We start from the raw sequence: 26,399 nt of genomic DNA, 5'->3' as shown, positions 1-26,399 counted from the left end.
ATCCCACAGGTGAACAGGCTCATTGGGAACAGGTGGGTGCCATGATTGGGTATAAAAGCAGCTTCCAGTCGTTCACAAACAAGGACGGGGCGAGGGTCACCACTTTGTCAACAAATGCCTGAGCAAATTGTTGAAGAACAACATTTCTCAACAAGGAATTTAGGGATTTCACCATCTACTCTCCGTAATATCATCAAAAGGTTCAGAGAATCTGGAGAAATCACTGCACGTAACATCGAATGGCCGTGACCTTGGATCCCTCAGGCGGTACTGCATCAAAAGGCGACATCGGTGCGTAAAGGATATCACCACGTGGGCTCAGGAACGCTTCAGAAAACCACTGTCAGTAATTACAGTTGGTCGCTACATCTGTAAGTGCAAGTTAAAACTCTACTATGCAAAGCCAAAGCCATTTATCAACAACACCCAGAGCTTATTTCAGCAAGACAATGCCAAGCCAGGTGTTACAACAGTGTGGCTTCATAGTAAAAGAGTGTGGGTACTAGACTGGCCTGCCTGTAGTCCAGACATTGAAAATGTGTGAGGGCTAAAATATGAGAAGGGAGACTGTTGAACAACTTAAGCTGTACATCAAGCAAGAATGGGAAAGAATTCCACTTCAAAAATGTGTCTCCTCACTTCCCAAACCTTTACTGAGTGTTGTTAAAAGGAAAGGCCATGTAACACAGTGGTAAACATGCCTAAGTTCATGATTATTTGCAAAAAATAAAAAAGTTTCTCAGTGTGAACATGAAATATCTTGTCTTTGCAGTCTATTCAATTGAATATAAGTTGAAAAGGATTTGTTGTATTGTCTTTTTATTTAGCATTTACACAACGTGACAACTTCACTGCTTTTGTAGTTTGTAAGTCAGAGCAAGACCTCTGTTGGTGTTGAAGGATCTCGGATCCAAGCTTATTGAGGTGAATCACTTGCTTCTGTTTTGTTTTGCCATCACTCTCAAAACAAGCACGATAATTATCCTCCAAAATAGAAGCAAGACACTTATTGATTTTGAGAGCCGACACCAGATGAAGAATGAGGCTGGGTCTTGAGGACCGTTGGAGGGCGAGTCAATACAGCACATATTTTATGTGTCCTTTTATGGAACATTTGAACATAGTTTACTGCCTTATAAGTGAATTACTGTACAACTCACATCAAACACTACAATGACCCTCGGATGCAGAACTGGAGATGAATATAGCAGGCTATTGTTAGCATGTATCAAGTTATAGGACTCTTAGCTGAAACATTGGCTTAAAATGAGTACGCTAATGGTAGCATGCTTGTTAGCATGTTTGCATTAAGCATGCTTACAGTTAGTGTCATGTACATAGTGTATATACCCCCCCAGTTTTGTATTTATTGTTTTGCAAATCACCTGACATGTATACTGTGTAGATGTACATCGTTTATATGTTTTTTTAACGTCATTTTTTATATACATGTTACAGGTTATATATATGTCTTTTATTATTGAAAGTATTAAATGTGAAGAATATTTAATGGACCACAATGGAAACAAGCAGTTTGGCTTTTTGTGCCATCCTTTTGCCTTTCTAAAGCATTACATGGATTACATTCTTTAAGATGTCAAACTTCTCAATCAATCAATCAATCAATCAATCAGAGCATGTGTCACGCACCAAGTCACACAACTCTAAGGTGCTCGGCGCTAAAATTGGTGATAACAATTAGCATGATGACTTCCAAGGTGGATGGCGCCAAAATTGGATAAGAGTTATAGATAGCAATATGACTCTGAGGTGTGCAGCTGAAAAAGTGAGCAGGATAATGTTAGCATGCGATCACGTGACAGTAGCATGCTTACAGCTAGCATGTGTCACCTAGCAAATTATACGACTGAAGTGTACGCCGTCAAAATTGGCTGTAAAAGTTAGCATGCTGACTCTAAGGTGGAAGGCACCAACATTGCATAAAAAAGTTAACATGACTTGTACCTCATAATTTGACAAAATAATAGAATGAGAAATGACGCAATATGTTACTGAGTAGCATATTGTCTTGTCAAATATAACCAAGTAGGATATTGGTATCAGTAGAAGTATGATATTGGTATCAGTAGAAGTATGATATTGGTATCAGTAGAGTATGATATTGGTATCAGTAGAAGTATGATATTGGTATCAGTAGAGTATGATATTGGTATCAGTAGAGTATGATATTGGTATCAGTAGAGTATGATATTGGTATCAGTAGAGTATGATATTGGTATCATATGATATTGGTATCATATGATATTGGTATCAGTAGTAGTATGATATTGTTATCAGTAGAGTATGATATTGGTATCAGTAGAGTATGATATTGGTATCAGCAGAGTATGATATTGGTATCAGTAGAGTATGATATTGGTATCAGTAGAGTATGATATTGGTATCAGTAGAAGTATGATATTGGTATCAGTAGAGTATGATATTGGTATCAGCAGAGTATGATATTGGTATCAGTAGAGTATGATATTGGTATCAGTAGAGTATGATATTGGTATCAGTAGAAGTATGATATTGGTATCAGTAGAGTATGATATTGGTATCAGCAGAGTATGATATTGGTATCAGTAGAGTATGATATTGGTATCAGTAGTAGTATGATATTGGTATCAGTAGAAGTATGATATTGGTATCAGTAGAGTATGATATTGGTATCAGTAGTAGTATGATATTGGTATCAGTAGAGTATGATATTGGTATCAGTAGAGTATGATATTGGTATCAGTAGAGTATGATATTGGTATCAGTAGAGTATGATATTGGTATCAGTAGAGTATGATATTGGTATCAGTAGAAGTATGATATTGGTATCAGTAGAGTATGATATTGGTATCAGTAGTAGTATGATATTGGTATCAGTAGAGTATGATATTGGTATCAGTAGAGTATGATATTGGTATCAGTAGTAGTATGATATTGGTATCAGTAGAGTATGATATTGGTATCAGTAGAGTATGATATTGGTATCAGTAGAGTATGATATTGGTATCAGTAGAGTATGATATTGGTATCAGTAGAGTATGATATTGGTATCAGTAGAGTATGATATTGGTATCAGCAGAGTATGATATTGGTATCAGTAGAGTATGATATTGGTATCAGTAGAGTATGATATTGGTATCAGCAGAGTATGATATTGGTATCAGTAGAGTATGATATTGGTATCAGTAGAGTATGATATTGGTATCAGTAGTAGTATGATATTGGTATCAGTAGAGTATGATATTGGTATCAGTAGAGTATGATATTGGTATCAGTAGAGTATGATATTGGTATCAGTAGAGTATGATATTGGTATCAGTAGTAGTATGATATTGGTATCAGTAGAGTATGATATTGGTATCAGTAGAGTATGATATTGGTATCAGTAGAGTATGATATTGGTATCAGTAGAAGCCTAAACTGTAATGTGTTGATGGTGGAAATGTTTGAAGACTTAAGTCTATTCATTTAAAAAAATGGGAAAAATGTCCCGGAGAATTTGGATTTTAAGTTAAAAAAAAAAAAAAAAAGTAGCACACGTCTGAAGGAAAGTGGAATGTTTTATATCGGAGGAAACATGTGGGATGACAAGATGGAGGAAAAAAGAAAACAATGGCTAAGCTGCTGACAAATCATGGAGGAGAAGAAGGAAGCAACCAACCAGCAGAGAGAGAGAGAGAGAGGGGGGGGGGGAGAGGGAGAGAGAGAGGGAGAGAGAGAGGAGGGAGAGAGAGGGGGGGAGAGAGAGAGGGAGAGAGAGGGAGAGAGAGAGAGAGAGAGAGAGGGAGAGAGAGTTAGTTGAGTAGAAGGCAACAGCAGCAGTGATCAGTGAGGAGGAGGAGGAGGACATGATGGAGCCACACTGAAAGAAGTAGAAGAAGTAGAAGAAGAAGCTCCATTTTGCTGTGAAGATGTTCCCGCCCTGCGAAGAGAGGCACTTATGTGGATGATGGCCAGCATGAAGTGACGCGGGGATGTTTGTGTGGACTGGATGACGCCTGCATGCTTGGTGCAGGACATCATCTTGTCTCCTGACAATTAAGTGTCTTCATGGAGGATCATCTTGTCTCCTGACAATTAAGTGTCTTCATGGAGGATCATCTTGTCTCCTGACAATTAAGTGTCTTCATGGAGGAACCTGCAATAACGGCGCCTGTCGACAATAAACAAGCAATCATTCTCCTTCGAGCGACGCCATGACACAAGACGAGGCGTCAAAGTTGAGGAGAAGAAGAAGACTGGACTGCTGGATGAAAGATGGACTGACTGTGTTGTGGACTTAGTTAAAGATGGACGTTAACTTAGTTAAAGATGGACGTTAACTTAGTTAAAGATGGACGTTAACTTAGTTAAAGATGGACGTTAACTTAGTTAAAGATGGACCACTGTGTTGTGGACTTAGTTAAAGATGTGACTGTGACTGTGTTGTGGACTTAGTTTGACGGCAATACGAGGCATATTGAAGGCAGTCATTGTAAGATGGAGGCACCTCCAAGCTCCAAGAAGAGTCTCTCCCTGTCCCTGCCGGTGCCCCGCGAGGGTCAGGCCACCCTCAAGCCCCCGCAGCACCTGTGGAGGCAGCCCCGGACCCCCATCAAGATCAAGCACCGCGGCTACTCCGACACCGAGCGCCGCCAGCAGCAGCAGCGGCACATGCAGCGCTCGGACGCCGTGGACAGCAGCGACCGGCCCGGCCTGAAGAAGTCGCGGATGTCGTGGCCGTCCTCCTTCCACGGGACCACGCACACGTCCCTCGGGAAGTGTGCCGCCAATAGACGGTGAGGACGCGGGCGGGGCGAGGGTCGTGTCCGCGTACATATAGCAGGCGGCGGAGATGTTCATGCAGCTGGCATTGACGGATCAGGAGTTGCTGCACAAACATTTTCATTTGTAGGGCTGCAAAGATGCATCGATTACAAACAAGCTTCCATTTAAATTAATTCATCATTTGATGAGTCTAGCTCATGGGGGTCAAACTCTGGCCCGCGGGACAAATTTGGCCCGCCGTGTAATTCCACTTGGCCCGCAAGGCGATATTAAATGAACACTAGAGCTGGCCCACCGATTATATACAGCGATGTTGCCGCGGTAACTCCGCTAATTGTCATACTTGCCAAACCTCCCGGGAGACTCACACATTTCAGTGACGCTCCTGAGAATTGTAACGTCCTCTTTTCATCCAGTCCAACGAGTGCTGGCCCAGTTACATAATACGTGCGGCTCCTGTATGCACACACACGTGATTGCAACGCATACTTGATCAACAGCCATACAGGTCACACTGAGAGTGCCAGTATAAACGACTTTAACACTGTTACAAATATACACCACACTGTGAATCCACACCAAACCAGAATGACAAACACATTTCGGGAGAACCTCCGCACAGTAACACAACATAAACACAACAGAACAAATACCCAGAACCCTTTGCAGCACTAACTCTTCCGGGACGCTACAAGGTGTGTGTGTGGGGGTGGGGGTGGGGGGATTGGAGGTAGCGGGGGTGTATATTGTAGCGTCCAGGTGTTGTGGCGGATAATGCACCCCCGCCGTAGAATGACGGGAGTGTTATATCAACTAAAGGCCACACTTAAACTTTCCACGTGCAAGATTGAATGTATTTAAAAAAGTTGTTTAATAAGAAGCCAAAAGTGCAAAAACAACAATATTGGTGTTGGAGGAGTTGTGAATGAATGATATACAGATTTCATATTTCATTCATTCATTCATATGTGGATATTTTTCCTTAGCCTTGAATGAACACTTGATGCATATAATCCCAGCAGTATGATGATTCTATGTGTCTACATTCCAACATTCTTCTTCATGCTGCATTAATATATGCTACTTTTAAACTTTCATGCAGAGAGGGAAATCACAACTAAAAGTGTATTTATGAAACAGTTATTAAGCAGTGGCACAAACATTCATGTCATTTCAAAACAGAAAGTGCAAGATTGTCAGAGACATTTTAAAACAAATAAAGTGCACTTTTGTGCATGATGTCACTAAGATGACACATCAAAACAACACTAAATTAAAGTGCACTTTTTGTACAGAAGGCCACTACAATAGTTTAAAACAAATAAAGTGCACTTTTGTGCATGATGTCACACAAGATATTTCAATAAGTGTCAAATAAAAATGAGCTGCATAATAGGACATCAAATAGTGTATGTCCTTCACTATGTGGTAGGTTCCTGCGGACGTTATCTCCTTCTGTTGTTGACTATTTGTTTCACACGGTGTTGATGTGGAAATGGTTGCTTGGGCATTTTGTTGGTGTGGCACCGAACAGAGATGTTGACATGCGGAGTTTCAAGCACTCTTCATTCTCTAGCGGGTGACTTTTCAAATGATGCTACATATTAGCAGTAATGCTACTATTTGCCCCACACTTGACAAATTACGGTTGTCTGTTTGACATCTTCCCACTTGAAGCCAAACCACCGCCAGACGATGAACCCCCTGCTGTTTTCCTTGGGAATTAATTCTTCTTTCATTTGTTACCAGATTGGCACCTTCTTTCTCTCGTATTACCACTCACACCACAGCTAACGCTACCCATGTTGCTACCTCTCTGCTCCGCAAGGGCGTATACGTATGTGACGTATGACGTGACAGTATGTGACGTATGTCGTGACAGTATGTGACGTATGTCGTGACAGTATGTGACGTATGTCGTGACAGTATGTGACGTATGACGTGACAGTATGTGACGTATGTCGTGACAGTATGTGACGTATGTCGTGACAGTATGTGACGTATGTCGTGACAGTATGTGACGTATGACGTGACAGTATGTGACGTATGTCGTGACAGTATGTGACGTATGTCGTGACAGTATGTGACGTATGACGTGACAGTATGTGACGTATGTCGTGACAGTATGTGACGTATGACGTGACAGTATGTGACGTATGTTGTGACGTATGACCTGACAGTATGTGACGTATGTCGTGACAGTATGTGACGTATGTCGTGACAGTATGTGACGTATGACGTGACAGTATGTGACGTATGTCGTGACAGTATGTGACGTATGTCGTGACAGTATGTGACGTATGTCGTGACAGTATGTGACGTATGTCGTGACAGTATGTGACGTATGACGTGACAGTATGTGACGTATGTCGTGACAGTATGTGACGTATGTCGTGACAGTATGTGACGTATGACGTGACAGTATGTGACGTATGACGTGACAATATGTGACGTATGACGTGACAGTATGTGACGTATGTCGTGACAGTATGTGACGTATGTCGTGACAGTATGTGACGTATGTCGTGACAGTATGTGACGTATGTCGTGACAGTATGTGACGTATGTCGTGACAGTATGTGACGTATGTCGTGACAGTATGTGACGTATGTCGTGACAGTATGTGACGTATGACGTGACAGTATGTGACATATGTCGTGACAGTATGTGACGTATGTCGTGACAGTATGTGACGTATGACGTGACAGTATGTGACGTATGTCGTGACAGTATGTGACGTATGTCGTGACAGTATGTGACGTATGACGTGACAGTATGTGACGTATGTCGTGACAGTATGTGACGTATGACCTGACAGTATGTGACGTATGACGTGACAGTATGTGACGTATGACGTGACAGTATGTGACGTATGACCTGACAGTATGTGACGTATGACGTGACAGTATGTGACGTATGACCTGACAGTATGTGACGTATGTACGAAGGTGCACTTGCTGTGTGTGAGAAGGAGAGACAAGAAAGAGCGAGAAGAGCCTGTAGTGTAATGCTCGCAGCTAAAAGCAACTGCGTGAGAAGGTATACTCCAATATCACCATATAGTCATTTTCTATATCGCACAGAGACAAACCCGCGATATATCCAGTATATCGACATATCGCCCAGTCCTACTCGGAACTTTAAGTTTTCAGGCATGGTTTCCGCACGGTTCCTCCAATATTGCGCACATGAGGGGGTTGTTGTGGCAAACGGGGGATTTTTTATTTATTTATTTTTTATTGCTGTTAACTATCTGGGGACATTCAAGTTGAATTATTAACAAAGGCAAACAGGACATAAACATCTTTAAGTGTTTGAAGGTTGCAAAACCGACTTTGATATAGGGCTGCAATGAATAATTGATTACATCGATTGATTCAAAAGAAAGTTTATATTTCTATTTTGTTGCTGCGATAAATCGTTTGAGTGTAACTAAAAAAAATCGATCACATTCTGACTGCATGGAGCGCCTGGAACTTTAAATATGCAGACATTTTTTTTATTTTCAAGATGGCTGCCGGCTAGATGCACTGGGTGACACAGCTCCAACAGTTCATGAAAAAGCTTGAAAATAAGTTCACATCCATCCAGCAGAGCAACATCTTCATGTTTATAAGGAAGATAAACATCAAACTGCCGGATCATTTTTGTGATTTTGGACTTGTTGGAGACTTTTTGATGACATGTGCTCCAATGCATTGACACGCCATCAATACTGGATTGCCTGGAATCAGAAAGTATTTTGAAAGATCAACTGGATTCTAAAAGTACTTTTCCTCACTAAACAATGGCGACTAAGAAGTTAGCAGAAGAAATGGAAGAGGTGAAAAAGTCTCTGAATTTCATGTCAGAGGAACTGAGTAAAGTAGCAAAACAGCAAACGGGCCTTCTGGACTTAATTGATGAAATTAAGCAGCTGAAGGCAATTATCAAAGACAAAGACAAGAAGATTGAAGAAGTTGAAAGAAGAGTGGACGATCTAGAGCAGTACTCGAGGATGGATGACCTGGTGATTTCTGGGCTTGAGACCAGCCAGCGCTCCTATGCAAGGATCACAGCAGGTGACAAGGAGGGAGAAGGTGCACCAAGAGGTGAACTGCACACACTTGAGCAGCAAGTCATCAAATTCTTCAATAACAAAGGAATTCCTGTATGCAGTTCTAGTATAGCTGCATGCCACACCATTCCACTGGAACAAAACAACAGATCCAACATCATCATCCGTTTTGTGAGTAGAAAACATAAAATTGAAATGCTTAAACTGGGAAAAAATGTGAAAGGCACAGGAGTATATGTAAATGAGCATCTCACAAAGAGAAACGCAGAAATTGCAAGACAAGCCAGGATATTGAAAAAGGGAAAGCGAATCCAGGACACATGGACAAGGAACTGTAAAGTAATGATTAGATTGAATGGTCCACCAGAACAAGCAAGGGTATTAGTGGTCAGAGACTTGAAGGAACTTGAACAATATCAATGAAAAAGATGATGATGATAAACTAGTGGGGAAATGTTCCTTGTTTATTGTGTACTGTGTGCAGAGAAACAGTGTGGACAATGTACAGTGTGTAGTGTGCAGAGAAACAGTGTGGACAAGCAACATGATGGAAGAACAAATGAGCTGCACAAAATTCAAGTCTTTTGACTATCATGATCATAAATGCTATGAGTTAGAAAATAACATTGACCCAGATATTCACTTCTATCAGGACTCTAAAGTGGACTGTGAGTATTATACTGATGAACAGTTTAATTCAAATGTTAAAATGGAAGGCTTTTCTGTGATTCATTTCAACAGCAGGAGTCTTTACAGTAACTTTTCCAAAATTAAAGAGTATCTTAAACAAATACAGCAAAGGTTTGAAATAATAGCAATTTCAGAAACTTGGTTGAGTGATAGTAAGGAATTACTGGATGGATTAGAGGGATATGAAATGTTTTGGCAAAACAGGATGAACAAAAGGGGAGGAGGTGTTGTATTGTTTGTGATGTCCTCTCTCAAATGTAGGCTGATTGCTGACATGACAACTGCTATTGACAATCTGATGGAATGTGTAACTATTGAAATCAGTGTTGAAAGATCCAAAAACATATTAATTAGTTGTATTTATAGAACTCCAGGATCATGCTTTGATCAATTTAATAAGAAAATGTTTGAGTTATATGAAAGACATAATGATAAGGTGATCTTGATTTGTGGTGACTTCAACATTGATTTGATGAAATTTAATGATCACATGAAAACCACTGATTTTGTTCATCTTATGTTCAGCTTGAGTTTCTTTCCACTAATTGTAAAACCTAGCAGAATAACAAAGGACAGCTTAACACTGATTGACAATATTTTTATAAATGTATTTGATGGGAATAGAAAAAGTGGACTCTTAGTGACTGATGTAAGTGATCACTTGCCTGTCTTTACAGTGATGCAAATGAACAAGGAGACAAACTTACAAACAAAAAGACAAATAAATAACTTTGTTAGAATAAAATCACCAGAAGCAGTTAAGGCATTCAAGGCTGATCTTTTAAATCAGGATTGGCAAAATGTTTTTGTGGAGGACACTAATGAAGCATACAATACATTCCTGGATATATTTCTGACACTTTATGACCATCATTGTCCATTGAGAGAATATAAGCAAAATACTAAAAAGAGGGAGAAACCATGGATAACAGGGGGTTTAGTAAAAGCCTGTAAAAAAAAAAAAAAGGCTTTACAAGGAATTTATTAAGCATCGAACAACAGAAAACGAGGACAAATATAAAAAGTATAAAAACAGATTGACATGTATCATGAGGCTGCAACAAAAAAACTATTATGAACAATTGCTGCATAAACATAAAAATAATATCATTGAAACCTGGAATGTGCTAAATACAATGATTAAAAAATCTAGCAAAAAGGATTTTACAGCTTATCTGGTAAAAGATGACAACTCAATTATTGAAAATATAGAAGAAATAGCTGAGGAATTCAATAAGTTTTTTGTGAATGTTGGCCCAAATTTGGCAAAAAATATAAATTTTAATATGAATGATGAGAAAAAGTTCAAGCGTGTATCTGACATTAAAAATTCAATGTTTCTTGGCGGAGTTTGTGAAAGTGATGTGTTAGAAGTGGTCAGAAAGTTTAAAAACAAAAAATCTGTCGATGGTAACAACGTGGATATGTCACTTGTTAAAGAAGTGGTGGATTGTGTCCTGAAGCCGTTTACTTATATATGTAATAAATCTTTATCAACTGGAACTTTTCCTGACAAAATGAAAATTGCTAAAGTTATTCCAATTTATAAAAATGGTCTCAAATTATAGACCTGTGTCTCTACTACCTCAATTTGCAAAAATTCTTGAGAAATTATTTGTAAATAGACTTGATCAGTTGATTGACAAACATGAGCTACTGAATGATCAGCAGTATGGCTTCAGGAGTAATCATCTACATCCCTAGCAGTGATGGACTTTGTAGAAAACGTAGCTACAGCAATAGAAAAGAAACAACACACCGTTGGAGTATTTATTGACTTATGTAAAGCTTTTGACACAATCCATCATTCCTTACTTCTGCAAAAATTGGAAAACTATGGCATAAGAGGTGTTTCACAACAGTGGTTAAGTAGTTATTTAAGCAATAGATCTCAATATGTGGAAATTAATAAGACTAAATCACAGCCAAGAAGAGTAACTTGTGGGGTGCCACAAGGCTCGGTATTGGGACCTAAGTTATTTATACTATATTTAAATGATATTTGTTCAGTGTCTAATAAATTGAAATTTATTATGTTTGCAGATGATACAAATGTATATTGTTCAGGAGAAGACTTGAAGGAAGTGTTGAGGATAATAGAGGTTGAGTTGATTCAGCTAAAAAAATGGTTTGATATTAATAAGTTATCATTAAATGATAAGAAAACTAAGTTTATGGTGTTTAGTGGTGCAAGGACAAACTGTGAAGCAAAATTAAAATTAAATCAAGTGGAAATTGATAGAGTATATGAAACTAAATTCTTGGGAATAATAATTGATCATAAATTATGTTGGAAACCGCATATTGAATATATAAAGGGAAAAATATCCAAATCCATTGCTATTCTTTATAAAGTAAAACACATGCTGAATAAGAAATGTTTGCATATGTTATATTATTCTTTTATTTTTCCATATTTAACATATTGTGTTGAAGTTTGGGGAAATGTTTATAAAACAAACGTAGACCCAATAATTAAACTTCAAAAACGGGTCATTAGAATAATACACAAAGCCTGCTACTATGAACATACCAATCCATTATTTATAAGTTCTAATGTGTTAAAATTTTCAGATATTGTGTTTTTAAAAACAATGGAAATTATGTTTCGAGTAAAGAACAACAGCCTTCCAGCTTGTATTCTTAGGTTATTTCAATTAAGAGGAGTAAACTATAATTTACGGGGGATATTGGTTTTCGAAATATGTAAAGCAAGAACAAATACAAAATACAAATGTATTTCAGTTTTAGGAGTTAAATGGTGGAACAAGCTCAGTGATGAGTTGAAGACATGTAGCTCTTTAAGGTTTAAGAAAACATTGAAAGGTGAAATAATTGAAAATTATAAAATATAGCAACGATTACTTTCATCCCATTGATTTTTTTTTTTCTTTTTAATGTTGATGTTCCAGGTAATCTTATTTTCAGTGAAGGTATAGGATAGGCAAATATAAGCCTTGGCTTCAGCCTATTCCTTTTTCGGTCATGCTTTTTTCTTTTCTTTTCTTTTTGTGTGTAAATGTGTATGATTGTTATATATGTATAATTTGTACTATACTGTCACACAAAATGGTTAATGGTTGATCATATGACCGAAATAAACTTATTTAATTCATTCATTCATTCATTTTCATTAAAGTTCATCTCAAGACATTGGATCTTAGTTCTAGTCAAAGACAAACAGGACATACCGTAATTTCCGGACTATAAGCCGCTACTTTTCCCCCTCGTTCTGGTCCCTGCGGCTTATACAAGGGTGCGGCTTATATACGGCCTGTTCTTCTCCGACACCGACGAAGAGGATTTCGGTGGTTTTAGTACGCAGGAGGAAGACGATGACACAATGATTAAAGACTGACTTTTCATATACCGGTAGGCTGGTTATTTTGATAACGTACAGGCGAGCACTTTGTATTACTTTGCAGCGTTGTATTATTTGTACTCTGCACGAATGCTGTTCGCCATGTCAAAGATGTGAAAGTTTGATTGAATGATTGAAAGATTTATTGTTAATAAATGGGACGCTTTGCGTTCCCAAACAGTCATCTCTGTCCCGACAATCCCCTCCGTGGTAGCAGGAACCCCTATATACTACGCTAATTACACATCAAAACCCTGCGGCTTATAGTCGGGTGCGGCTTATATATGGAGCAATCTGTATTTTCCCCTAAATTTAGCTGGTGCGGCTTATAGTCCGGAAATTACGGTAAACATCCTTAAGTTTTTGAAGGGCGCAAAACCAATAATGAATCGATTAGATTGATTGATTTCATTACAAATCAATTTAGATTCATATTTTGTTGCTTGGATTAATCGTTTTATGAGTGGAACTAATCAAAATGGATGGAGTGCCGTCACAATATGCAGACATAGTTTCCGCACGGTGACTGAATATAGCGCACAAGAGGGTGGTGGTGTGTGGGTGCAGTGATCTGAGTGGCGGCAAACTGTGCTATTTTTCTATTGAATTTTTTGAAATGAATGTTAACCATATGGGGACCTTGGATTTGAATGATTTTCAAGGACAAACATCAAAGTCCTTAAGGTTTTGAAGGGTGTAAAAACATTTGTTATATAGGGCTAAGTAAGTACGTGGACATTGTCACTCCAATATTGAGGGCGGTGGTGTGGGTGTGGGTGGGTGCTGTGATCTGTGTGGCGGCAAACAGCACACCGTTCTTTTCATTCTTTATTTGTTATTAATGCACACATGTTAAAAGTGAAATTTCAATGTTGATAATGTGCTTTTATTACAAAAAAATAATGCATTTTATGGTAAGCATAAACATTTTTAGTTTTAACTTTTCCATTACGTAAAGCTATAAAGTGTGTCTTATCCGACTACTTGATTAATCGAACAAAAGAATCAATAGCTGCAGCCCTATTAAGAATCTCTTTTTTGTACTTTTTTACTCCAAATGCTCAAACATCAGTCCTAATTTTTTTTTAAATCAAACTTGATGTTTTTTCAATACATTTTGAATCATTTAACGGCCCTTTGATCAGCTAATGTCCCAGGTTTAAAGTACTAAAATAGCGCATGTTATGCAAATGTATACTAATTAAACTGACACCATCAAAAGATCAAGGGTTTAAATGTGTGGGTGTGTGTGTGTGTGTGTGTGTGTGTGTGTGTGTGTGTGTGTGTGTGTGTGTGTGTGTGTGTGTGTGTCTGTGTGTGTGTGTGTGTGTGTGTGTGTGTGTGTGTGTGTGTGTGTGTGTACACACACAGTCGAGATCAAAAGTGTACATCCACTTGTAAAGAACATCATGTCATGGCTGTCTTGACTTTGCAATCATTTCTTATTTTTTTGTGATGTAGTGATTGGAGCACATACTTGTTGGTCACAAAAAACATTCATGAAGTTTGCTTCTTTTATGAATTTATTATGTGTCTACTGAAAATGTGAGGGTCAAAAGTATACATACAGCAATGTTAATATTTGCTTCCTTGGCAAGTTGACCTGCAATAAGGCGCTTTTGGTAGCCATCCACAAGCTTCTGCTTGACCACTTGACCACTAAATTGCTGCAGTTCAGCTAAATGTGTTGGACTTGTTTCTTCAGCATTGTCCACACCTTTAAAGGCCTACTGAAATGATTTTTTCTTATTTAAACGGGAATAGCAGATCCATTCTATGTGTCATACTTGATCATTTCGCGATATTGCCATATTTTTGCTGAAAGGATTTAGTAGAGAAAATCGACGATAAAGTTTGCAACTTTTGCTCGCTGATAAAAAAAAGCCTTGCCTGTACCGGAAGTAGCGTGACATCACAGGTTGAAAGGCTCCTCACAATTCCCCGTTGTTTACAATGGAGCGAGAGAGATTCGGACCGAGAAAGCGACGATTACCCCATTAATTTGAGCGAGGATGAAAGATTCGTAGATGAGGAACGTGAGAGTGAAGGACTTGAGAGGCAGTGATGGACGTATCTTTTTTCTCTCTGACCGTAACTTAGGTACAAGCTGGCTCATTGGATTCCACACTCTCTCCTTTTTCTATTGTGGATCACAGATTTGTATTTCAAACCACCTGGGATACTATATCATCTTGAAAATGAGAGTCCAGAACGCCAAATGGACATTTAAAGTGACTTTTATCTCCACAACAATACATCGGTGACACACTTAGCTACTGAGCTAACGTGCTAGCATCGTTCTCAAATGCAGATAGAAACAAAATAAATAAAACCCTGACTGGAAGGATAGACAGAAGATCAACAATACTATTAAACCATGTACATGTAACTACACGGTTAAAAATTCTCAGCCTGGTAATGCTTAATGCTGTTGCTAACGACGCTAAGGCTAATTTAGCAACTTAGCAACCGGACCTCACAGAACTATGATAAAAACATTAGCGCTCCACCTACACCAGCCAGCCCTCATCTTCCCATCAACAGCCGTGCTCACCTGCGTTCCAGCGATCGACGGCGCGACGAAGGACTTCATCCGTGGGTTTGGCGGCAAGCATCGGCTAGGCGTAGTAAGTAGTCCTTGTTGTGTTGCTGTAAGTATTGTACTTAGCCGCTAATACACAGATCGATCCCACCTACAACGTTCTTCTTTGCAGCCTCCATTGTTCATTAAACAAATTGCAAAAGATTCACCAACACAGATGTCCACAATACTGTGGAGTTTTGTGGAAGAAAACAAGAGGTTTCTGTATCGGGTCCGACGGGGTCCAAACACTTCCGTGGATTTTGTGACGTCACGCGCATAAATCATATCCAAAGGAGTTTTTCAACCAGAAGTGTGGCGGGAATTTTAAAATGTCACTTTATAAGTTAACCCGGCCGTATTGGCATGTGTTGCAATGTTAAGATGTCATCATTGATATATAAACTATCAGACTGCGTGGTCGCTAGTAGTGGCTTTCAGTAGGACTTTAAGTCAGGACTTTGGGAAGGCCATTGTAAAACCTTCATTCTAGCCTGATTTAGCCATTCCTTGACCACTTTTGAGGTGTGTTTGGGGTCATTGTCCTGTTGGAACACCCAACAAGACCCAACCTCCGGGCTGATGATTTTAGCTTGTCCTGAAGAACTTGGAGCTAATCCTCCTTTTTCATTGTCCCATTTAAAGCAGCAGTTCCATTGGCAGCAAAACAGGCCCAGAGCATAATACTACCACCACCATGCTTGACGGTAGGCATGGTGTTCCTGGGATTAAAGGCCTCACCTTTTCTCCTCCAAACATATTGCTGGCTATTGTGGCCAAACAGCTCCATTTTTGTTTCATCTGCCATCACATGGACAAAGATAAGACCTTCTGGAGGAACTAATCAACAGATTACTTGATTACGAATTATGTATGTATGTATGTATGTATGTATGTATGTATGTATACATGAGCATATTTGATCATATTTAGAGTAAATGGTATTGTATCATACGCATTAGGAAACACATTGCATCATAATTGCAGTGAATCGTATTGCATTGTAATAGGAGTGAATTGTAACATCATATTTTGGAGTGAATCGTGTTTTATCCCCCAGAATGGGAGTGAATCATATAGCAAAGTAACAGATGTGAATCGTCATTATTGGAGTGAATCCAATGTCTTGGTCACAGGAGGGTATCACAACGTATCGCATCATAATGGAAGTGAATCGTATTGTACAATACAAAATGGGAGTAAATAACGAATAGCATGGTAACAGGAGTGAATCATAACGTGGCACATTATCACTGGAGTGAATCGTGTCACATGGTAACAGGAGTTAGTCGTATCGTATTGCATCATAATTGGATTGAATCACACCTACCAAAGGAAATGGGAGTAAATCGTGTGGCATGGTAACAGGATCGAGTCTTATCGTATCGCATCATCCATCCATCCATTTTCTACTGCTTATCATCATAATTGGAGTTAATTGTATCGTATCATACAGAATGGAAGTGGATTGTATCACATTTTAGTAAGAGTAAATTGAAAGTGTTGCGTCATAATTGGAGTGAATGGTATCACATGGTAACAGGAGTAAATGGAAACATACCGCATCATAATTGGAGTGAATCATGTCATATGTTAGAGAATTGTATCGCATCGTAACGTATCGCATCATAATTGAAGTGAATCGTATCATATCGTACGGAATGTGAGTGAATCGTATTGAATGCTAACAGTAGGTAATCCTAACGTATCGCACCATAACTGGGGTGTATCGTACCATACAAAATGGGAGTAAACAACGTATTGCATGCTAACAGGAGTGAATCATAACGTACCACATTATCATTGAAGTGAATCGTATCACATGGTAACAGGAGTTAGTCGTATTGTAGCGCATCATAATTAGATTGAATTGCACCGACTATACGAAATGGCATGGCAACAGGAGTGAGTCTTAACGTATCTCATCATAATTGGAGGTAATTGTATCGTATCATACGAAATGGAAGTGGATCTTATTGCATGGTAACAGGAGTGAATTGTAAGTGTTGCATCATCATTTGGAGTGAATGGTATGGTATAATACATCATGTTAGAGAATGGTATCACATGGTAACAGAAGTCATTCGAAACGTACCACATCATAATTGAAGTGAATCATATGGTGTAATACGTAATATTAGAGAATCGTATCGCATGGTAACAGGAGTGTATCGTAACGTATCGCATCATAATTGAAGTGAATCGTATCATATCGTACGGAAAGTGAGTGAATCGTATTGAATGGTAACAGTAGGTAACCCTAACGTATCGCACCATAATTGGGGTGTATCGTAACGCATTATAATCTGCCTAACGACCGTTCAGTATTAGTGAGCAGGTATTAGCGCCAAAATATGGCAAAAACCGACGCCTTTTTATCATATTTTTACACATTTCTAGAAGCACACCCCAACATTTACCTGACACAAATTGTACCCCGCCTTCCGCCCGTGTGCAGCCGGGATAGGCTCCAGCACCCCCCGCCAAAATGGTTGGATGGATGGATAAGATTAAAGATGATTTCCGCCATGTTTTTTGTTGACGTTTCTGTTGGAGTCAAGACCTTCATTAAAACACATTGTGATTAGGGATGTCCGATAATATCGGCAGGCCGATATTATCGGATAAATGCGTTAAAATGTAATATCGGAAATTATCGGTATCAGTTTTTTTATTATCTGTATCGGTTTTTTTATTTTTATTTTTATTTTTTTTATTAAATCAACATAAAAAACACAAGATACACTTACAATTAGTGCACCAATCCAAAAAAACTCCCTCCCCCATTTCTTTCTGTTATCAATATTCTGCTTCCTACATTATATATCAATATATATCAATACAGTCTGCAAGGGATACAGTCCGTAAGCACACATGATTGTGCGTGCTGCTGCTCCACTAATAGTACTAACCTTTAACACTTCATTTTACTCATTTTCATTAATTACTAGTTTCTATGTAATTGTTTTTATATTGTTTTACTTTCTTTTTTATTCAAGAAAATGTTTTTAATTTAGTTATCTTATTTTATTTTATTTTTAAAAAAAGTACCTTATCTTCACCATACCTGGTTGTCCAAATTAGGCATACTAATGTGTTAATTCCACGACTGCATATATCGGTTGATATCGGTATCGGTTGATATCGGTATCGGTAATTAAAGAGTTGGACAATATCGGAATATCGGATATCGGCAAAAAGCCATTATCGGACATCCCTAGTTGTTAATATTTACTGTTTTATTGTAAATCCCACTTTCTTTATTTTCATGTACATTTTGAGTGTCCCATTCAGTAAAAAACTGTAAAATTCCATTCTGTTTTTTTGGGGTGGTCTGTCACAACTTTTGTAGAACTCTATGGGACATTGTGACTTTTGGTATTAGTGTTCCTGAAGAAAAGGGAGCCAAACACACATACTGTACAGCAGATTTTTACATGTAAATGTGTATATATCATTTATACACACATACTGTACATCTAAATGTGTATATATCATTTATACACACATACTGTACATGTAAATGTGTATATATCATTTATACACACATACTGTACATGTAAATGTGTATATATTATTTATACACACATACTGTACATGTAAATGTGTATATATCATTTATACACACATACTGTACATCTAAATGTGTATATATCACTTATACACACATACTGTACATGTAAATGTGTATATATCATTTATACACACATACTGTACATGTAAATGTGTATATATCATTTATACACACATACTGTACATGTAAATGTGTATATATCATTTATACACACATACTGTACATCTAAATGTGTATATATCATTTATACACACATACACTCTGGCCCCCCAGACACATTTTCTGTCTCAATGTGGCCCCGAGTCTAAATATTTGCCCAGCTCTGATATACAGCTTTTGTCAACTATTAGTATTTTTGGCAGCTTCAGTTCTTTCGCAAAAGCAGTTAGTTGAATGCATTAATTTCCATGAGTAACATTGAAAGTGCCATGTTTATGTGTGGTTTAGCATCGAAGTAAGCAGCTGCTATTCCATTGCACTTTTCCTAGTAGGAGGGCTGTTGGGAAGGCAGCATGACTTCAATTGCTTTGCTTGGCCTCCTCACCTGGCCTGGGGTACAGTAAACGCATGTGACAAAGTTAGGAGCTGCACTGTCACGCAGATGGTTTGGGCATGGCTTCAAAGCTGTCACACGACAGGCTGCTCCCACATGGGGTATGACAGGCAAAAAAAACCACCCAAAAAGGTTCTGCGTTCGAGGGAATGAAAAAGAGCACATTGCCTCACAAAATGTGTGATCCCCAAACGCATGCAAATGAAATGACACCATGCGTGTTAATCAAGTGGATTAGATTAAAGGCACTTTATCAAGTGGGAGTCATACGGAACAATGCACTTTTTGATACCATTACTTTGTGTTCGCACTCCATTTATCCTCTTAACCAGATTCTGTGAATGTGACGGCTGCTTGTTTTTGGACGAGTAAACAACACAGGCGGACCTGTTGTGGATGGATGTCTATTTAATAATGCAAAAGAGGTGGTACCTTCATAAGGTTCTGTTTAGGTACCATTGATATTTATAGTAGGTAGCAATATAACCTAATGGTTGAGTAGTTACAACCCTGTAGGATACATTAGTTAAGTACAATGTGTAACTTCAGGGACACTAATTGACTCTTGACTCATCTGACTTGTCTTCCAAAGTGTGTGCTGGAGGCTTGTACGCTATACTGCTACTAGTATAGTACCGCGATACTAATCAATCATATTCGCTTCTATACCGCCTCTAAAAGGTACCGGTACCGGGCATGACGGCGCGTCCTTGTCACGTTGTGACATTGCTGGTTTTATGAGCAGAAGAGCATGTTGGGCAGCGCACACACACAGAGTACTTACAAGCAGACACAGTGTGGAGACAGAAAAGCAGAGGAGCATGTTGGGCAGCGCACACACACAGAGTACTTACAAGCAGACACAGTGTGTGGACAGAAAAGCAGAGGAGCATGTTGGGCAGCGCACACACACAGAGTACTTACAAGCAGACACAGTGTGTAGACAGAAAAGGGAGAATGTTGGTGTAAAAAGTCAAGATAAAGGTGAAGTTATAACACTGAAACACCCTCAGGAAGAGCTGCTTTAACACATGCAGCTAACATCCATCCACAGTGTTTTAGCTACTTCTAAATCACTAATCCTGGTCTCCATGGTGACAAATAAAGTAAGTTTCTTACAAGTAGCATTATCACTGGAGGACGAGGAATAGCTAAACATGCTTCACTACACAGCGTAGGAGGATACAATCGCTCACCACCGTCACAATGTAAACAAACGCCATGGGTGGATCTACACCTGACATCCACTGTAATGATACCAAGTACAGGAGCGTATCTAGTCGATACTACTATGATTACATCGATATTTTGTAGCATCAAAAAATCTTTTTTCGTTTAAAAAAAATGTACATTATGTTTATAAACTTAGGAAATACGTCCCTGGACACATGAGGACTTTGAATATGACCAATGTATGATCCTGTAACTACTTGGTATCGGATTGATACCCAAATTTGTGGTATCATCCAAAACTAATGTCAAGTATCAAAGAAGAGAAGAATAAGTGATTATTACATTTGAACAGAAGTGTAGATAGAACATGTTAAAAGAGAAAATAAGCAGATATTAACAGTAAATAAACAAGTAGATTAATCATTTATTTTCTACCGCTTGTCCCTCATAATGTATAATAATAGGTGTATAAATGACACAATATGTTACTGCATACGTCAGCAGACTAATTAGGAGTCTTTGTTTGTTTACTTACTACTAAAAGACAAGTTGTCTAGTATGTTCAACATTTTATTGAAGGACTAAATGACAATAATAAACATATGTTTCATGTACACTAACATTTGTTGTTACAATAAAGACAATAATGACATTTTTTTGGCCCCCTTTATTTAGAAAAGTATCAAAGTATTGAAATACATTTTGGTACCGGTACCAAAATCTTGGTATCGGGACAAGCCTGGTGTGTTGCATGCTTAAGTGTGTATGAACACATTCAAGTGAATCGTATCGCATCGTAATTGAAATAAATCTTATCTCATTGCAAATGAAGTGAAGCCTATCGCACATTATTGAAGTAAATCTTATCGCAGAGTGATTGAAGTGAATTGAATCGCATCGTCATTGAACTGAATCGTATTGCTTTGCATTTGAAGTGACAGCAGCTCAGATGAGGCACCAAGCAGTGTGGGTGTGGAGTGTTTCCACAGAGTGTGAAATGTGGGTGTCAGGGACAGACGTGGAAGGAGATTTTTGCAGCAAACTTCTAAAGCTTAGTGATATATCACATATATCACATTGTAGGTTTATTTTGCTGTGTTTGTGGCATTTTTGTTGCGTTTCGCTCGATTGTAAAATATGTGGATGTAGAGGGGGTGTGATGTTCATATGTTGTCAATATTCAGTGTTTTATCCTTCATAGTTAATATTGTAACATTCTTTATTTTCATGTACATTCTGGGTGTCTCATTCAGTAAAAAAAATTTAAATTTCCATTCCGTTTTTAAGGTGGTCTGTCATAACGTTTTTAGCTTTCAATCAGACATTATTGTGAGGTTTTGTATCAGTGTTCCTAAAAATAGGACCCACGTACACTTACTGTATAGCAGATTTTCACAGCTTACATACCTTTTGTGACATGAAAAAAACACAAGTTATGTGAGAAAACCTTGTGTTTACTTTTTGATATTAAAATCAAACATAAAACAGTTTGGCTAATGAAGATGAAGTCTAAAACAAGCTTTGTTCTTCTCTTGGTTCAGTACAACAGTTTGGCCAACATAAATAAAGAGTGATACCTCTCACATCGAATAAACAATCTTCACAGCCTGCTTTCAATTTGATGAGATGCCAAAACATTTTAGCTAGTATTGATGTTATTTGAACACTGATACAGTTAGCAGTTAAAGGAGTGAACATCCCAGTAAACAAAGTAAGGACTATATAAACAAGTTGTGACAATGTTCACGACACATCGCCTGCTGCAAAACATCAAAGTTTTCTCCTTTGCTGTATACTTTTAGTGTGGGGACAAGTGTCTCCAATATTGTCCACACCTGTCTCCATCCAAACACAGCAGCGTCTCTTAAACGCACGGCAGGAAGCGAGGGAAAATGACTTTAAACCGAGCGCCTGGCTCCGTTTACTCCGAGGGGAACTCTCCCGAGCAAAGTCTGTGTAGTTAGTCCGCCATGATTATCAAGCCAAACGACGCAAGTGAGCATGTGCCCGACTTCCTGTTGCCTAAAATGCATTAATAAATGACATTTTTTTGGTAATTAAAAAATTAGACAGTATTACTAACCGTCTGTAATTTTATCACAAATTATCATAATACCGTTAACACGTAAAAAGTCAAGGGCGGTCTCGGCATGTTCTTGCCGCCGATGTTGGTACATTTTTTAGGGCTTACGGCAAATGATGAGGGCGGTCGCGGCTTTAGCCACAGGTGCTGTGGTTAAAGGCCTACTGAAATGATTTTTTAAATTTAAATGGGAATAGCAGATCCATTCTATGTGTCATACTTGATCATTTCACGATATTGCCATATTTTTGCTGAAAGGATTTAGTAGAGAAATTCGACGATAAAGTTCGCAACTTTTGCTCGCTGATAAAAAAAGCCTTGACTGTAGCGGAAGTAGCGTGACGTCACAGGAGCTAGTATTCCTCACAATTCCCCGTTGTTTACAATGGAGCGAGAGAGATTCGGACCGAGAAAGTGATGATTACCCCATTAATTTGAGCGAGGATGAAAGATTCGTAGATGAGGAACGTTACAGTGAAGGACTTGAGAGGCAGTGATGGACGTATCTTTTTTCACTCTGACCGTAACTTAGGTACAAGCTGGCTCATTGGATTCCACACTCTCTCCTTTTTCTATTGTAGATCACGGATTTATATTTTAAACCACCTGGGATACTATATCCTCTTGAAAATGAGAGTCGAGAACGCCAAATGGACATTCAAAGTGACTTTTATCTCCACGACAATACATCGGTGACACACTTAGCTACTGAGCTAACGTGGTAGCATCGTTCTCAAATGAAGATAGAAACAAAAGAAATAAACCCCTGACTGGAAGGATAGACAGAAGATCAAGAATACTATTAAACCATGGACATGTAACTACACGGTTAGAAATTCTCAGCCTGGTAAGGCTTAACAATGCTGTTGCTAACGACGCTAAGGCTAATTTAGCAACTTAGCAACCGGAACTCACAGAACTATGTACTTTCTCCTTTTTCTATTGTGGATCACGGATTTGTATTTTAAACCACCTGGGATACTATATCCTCTTGAAAATGAGAGTCGAGAACGCGAAATGGACATTTAAAGTGACTTTTATCTCCAAGACAATACATCGGTGACACACTTAGCTACTGAGCTAACGTGATAGCATCGTTCTCAAATGAAGATAGAAACAAAATAAATAAACCCCTGACTGGAAGGATAGACAGAAGATCAAGAATACTATTAAACCATGTACATGTAACTACACGGTTAAAAAGCCTGGTAAGGCTTAACTATGCTGTTGCTAACGACGCTAAGGCTAATTTAGCAACTTAGCAACCGGAACTCACAGAACTATGATAAAAACATTAGCGCTCCACCTACGCCAGCCAGCCCTCATCTTCCCATCAACAGCCGTGCTCACCTGCGTTCCAGCGATCGACGGCGCGACGAAGGACTTCATCCGTGGGTTTGGCGGCAAGCATCGGCTAGGCGTAGTAAGTAGTCCTTGTTGTGTTGCTGTAAGTATTGTACTTAGCCGCTAAGACACAGATGGATCCCACCTACAACGTTCTTCTTTGCAGCCTCCATTGTTCATTAAACAAATTGCAAAAGATTCCCCAACACAGATGTCCAGAATACTGTGGAATTTTGTGGAAGAAAACAGAGCTTTGTGTATTGTGTCCAGTAGGGTCCAAACACTTCCGTGCATTTTATGACGTCACGCGCATAAATCATATCCAAAGGAGATTTTCAACCGGAAGTGTGGCGGGAATTTTAAAATGTCACTTTATAAATTAACCCGGCCGTATTGGCATGTGTTGCAATGTTAAGATGTCATCATTGATGTATAAACTATCAGACTGCGTGGTCGCTAGTAGTGGCTTTCAGTAGGCCTTTAAATGCGAGCCCTGTGTATGCAGTACAGAGATAGATGGATGTATCAGCCCACAGACACATTGTTTTTTCTAAATGTGGCCCCCCTGAGTCCAAATAATTGCCCAGGCCTGCTCTTGAGGGAAGGGCTGCTGGAGGAAAGACTGGTTCCTGTGGGAGTCCTGCAGGTGGCGGTCCAGCGTGATGACTGCTGCCTGTCCTCCTCCTGTGGGCGGCAAAGCGGGAGAGGGCAGAGTAAGAGAGAGAGTGATCATTTGATTCCTACAAGCGCTCTAAAGCGCTTGTGTTTGTGTGGGAGTTTGTGCTGTAGGAATGGAGATGATGTGTGTGTTTATATGAGTGGGCTGCTCAGGTTAGCGTCTGACCCGCAGCTCCATGGAACCACAACGGGCCTTGCTTTGTCTCCCCCCCACCCCCCCGTATCGGTGGGAGGCCCGAGGGATTTCCGTGGTGTTTGCGAGTTCATTGGTTGTTTTTGTACCCCCCCAACAGCACATATCAGAACGAGAGTCTCACTCTGCCTCTTCCAAATATCGCTGTGAGCCGAGCGCATGCCTCATCGCCACGCTTTAGTGGGAGCTTTGTGCATCTGCTTGGCTCCAGGCCAGCAGGATGTGCAAGTCTTCTCTGATGGCGTGCAGCTTTCAGGGAACACGGCGTCATGTTGGAGATATGGCGGCAGACAGGAGGACGGGGGGGGGGGGGATATGACACTTGCAGCACCATTTTCTTTCCAGTCGGGGTTTTATGATGCCGATACCGATCATTCGTGTGTGAGATTGCCCGATACCAATCACATGTATTGAGTGATTTGGACACAATATTTATACTCATTTCTTATTCTCTTTTATTACCGTATTTTCCAGGCGCACTGCCGATGAGCGGGTCTATTTTCATACCGAAGTCGCACCAGATTATAAGGCGCAATAAAGGAGTCATATGATTGTTTTTTTTTCTAAACGGAAAATACTTCCTTGTGGTTGTTTGGTCCAAATGTTGCATAGATGACCATCTTTAAGTCGCTTTCTGACAGTCTCTTCAGGATGCGCCGTTTTGTGGGCGCTCTTATTTACGTGCCTCCACTTGGACAGCGTCATCTTTGTTGTAGCGGTGTAGCGTGCAAGGACGGGAGTGGAAGAAGTGTCAAAAGATGGCGCTAACTGTTTTAATGACATTCACACTTTACTTCAATCAATAACGGAGCAGCATCTCCTCATCCGTGGCTCACTAGTGCAACAACAACACCCGAAATGTGTCCCGTGACAGGAACTCTCTAATAAGTAACCTTTCCTGTGATAAAATGGCAACCAAGGTAATCAAAAAGGTTAACCAACGGACGAGATTTCTCTACAGAATTTCCTCTCTGGTCAACAAAAGCACCATGAGGATTCTGGCGGGAACTCTCGTTCAACCCTTTTTCCATTACGCATGCACCTCCTGGTACCCTAGCACCTCCAAAACCCTCAAATCTAAACTCCAAACATCTCAGAACAAGCTAGTCAGGTTACTTCTAGACCTCCACCCCAGATCCCACCTCACTCCTACCCACTTCTGTAAAGTGGGCTGGCTCAAGGTGGAGGACAGAGTTAAACAACTTGCACTGAGCCTAGTCTATAAAATCCGCTACACCTCCCTGATAAAAACGCCATCTCCTCACTACCACCTCTAAACCCATGTCATGCTGATGATCTTGTAAGCAACTTTAATTCCAAAATTGTGAATATCATAGATATCATT

General features: G+C 39.3%; 1 protein-coding gene across 1 annotated transcript in view; it reads left to right on the top strand.

The window, feature by feature from the left end:
- The first annotated feature begins 3,829 nt into the window (after positions 1 to 3,829).
- Positions 3,830 to 26,399, top strand: part of pde4a (phosphodiesterase 4A, cAMP-specific) — a 174,142-nt gene continuing 151,572 nt past the window's right edge. Inside the window, exon 1 of the mRNA XM_062049831.1 lies at positions 3,830 to 4,778. Coding sequence (XP_061905815.1) covers positions 4,480 to 4,778 — 299 coding nt within the window. The 5' untranslated portion in view covers positions 3,830 to 4,479. The remainder of the gene's footprint in view (positions 4,779 to 26,399) is intronic.

This window comes from Entelurus aequoreus, linkage group LG06 (genome assembly GCF_033978785.1).
Source record: "Entelurus aequoreus isolate RoL-2023_Sb linkage group LG06, RoL_Eaeq_v1.1, whole genome shotgun sequence".
In the NCBI taxonomy this organism is placed as follows: Eukaryota; Metazoa; Chordata; class Actinopteri; order Syngnathiformes; family Syngnathidae; genus Entelurus; species Entelurus aequoreus.
This window is presented reverse-complemented; position numbering and strand designations above follow the sequence as displayed.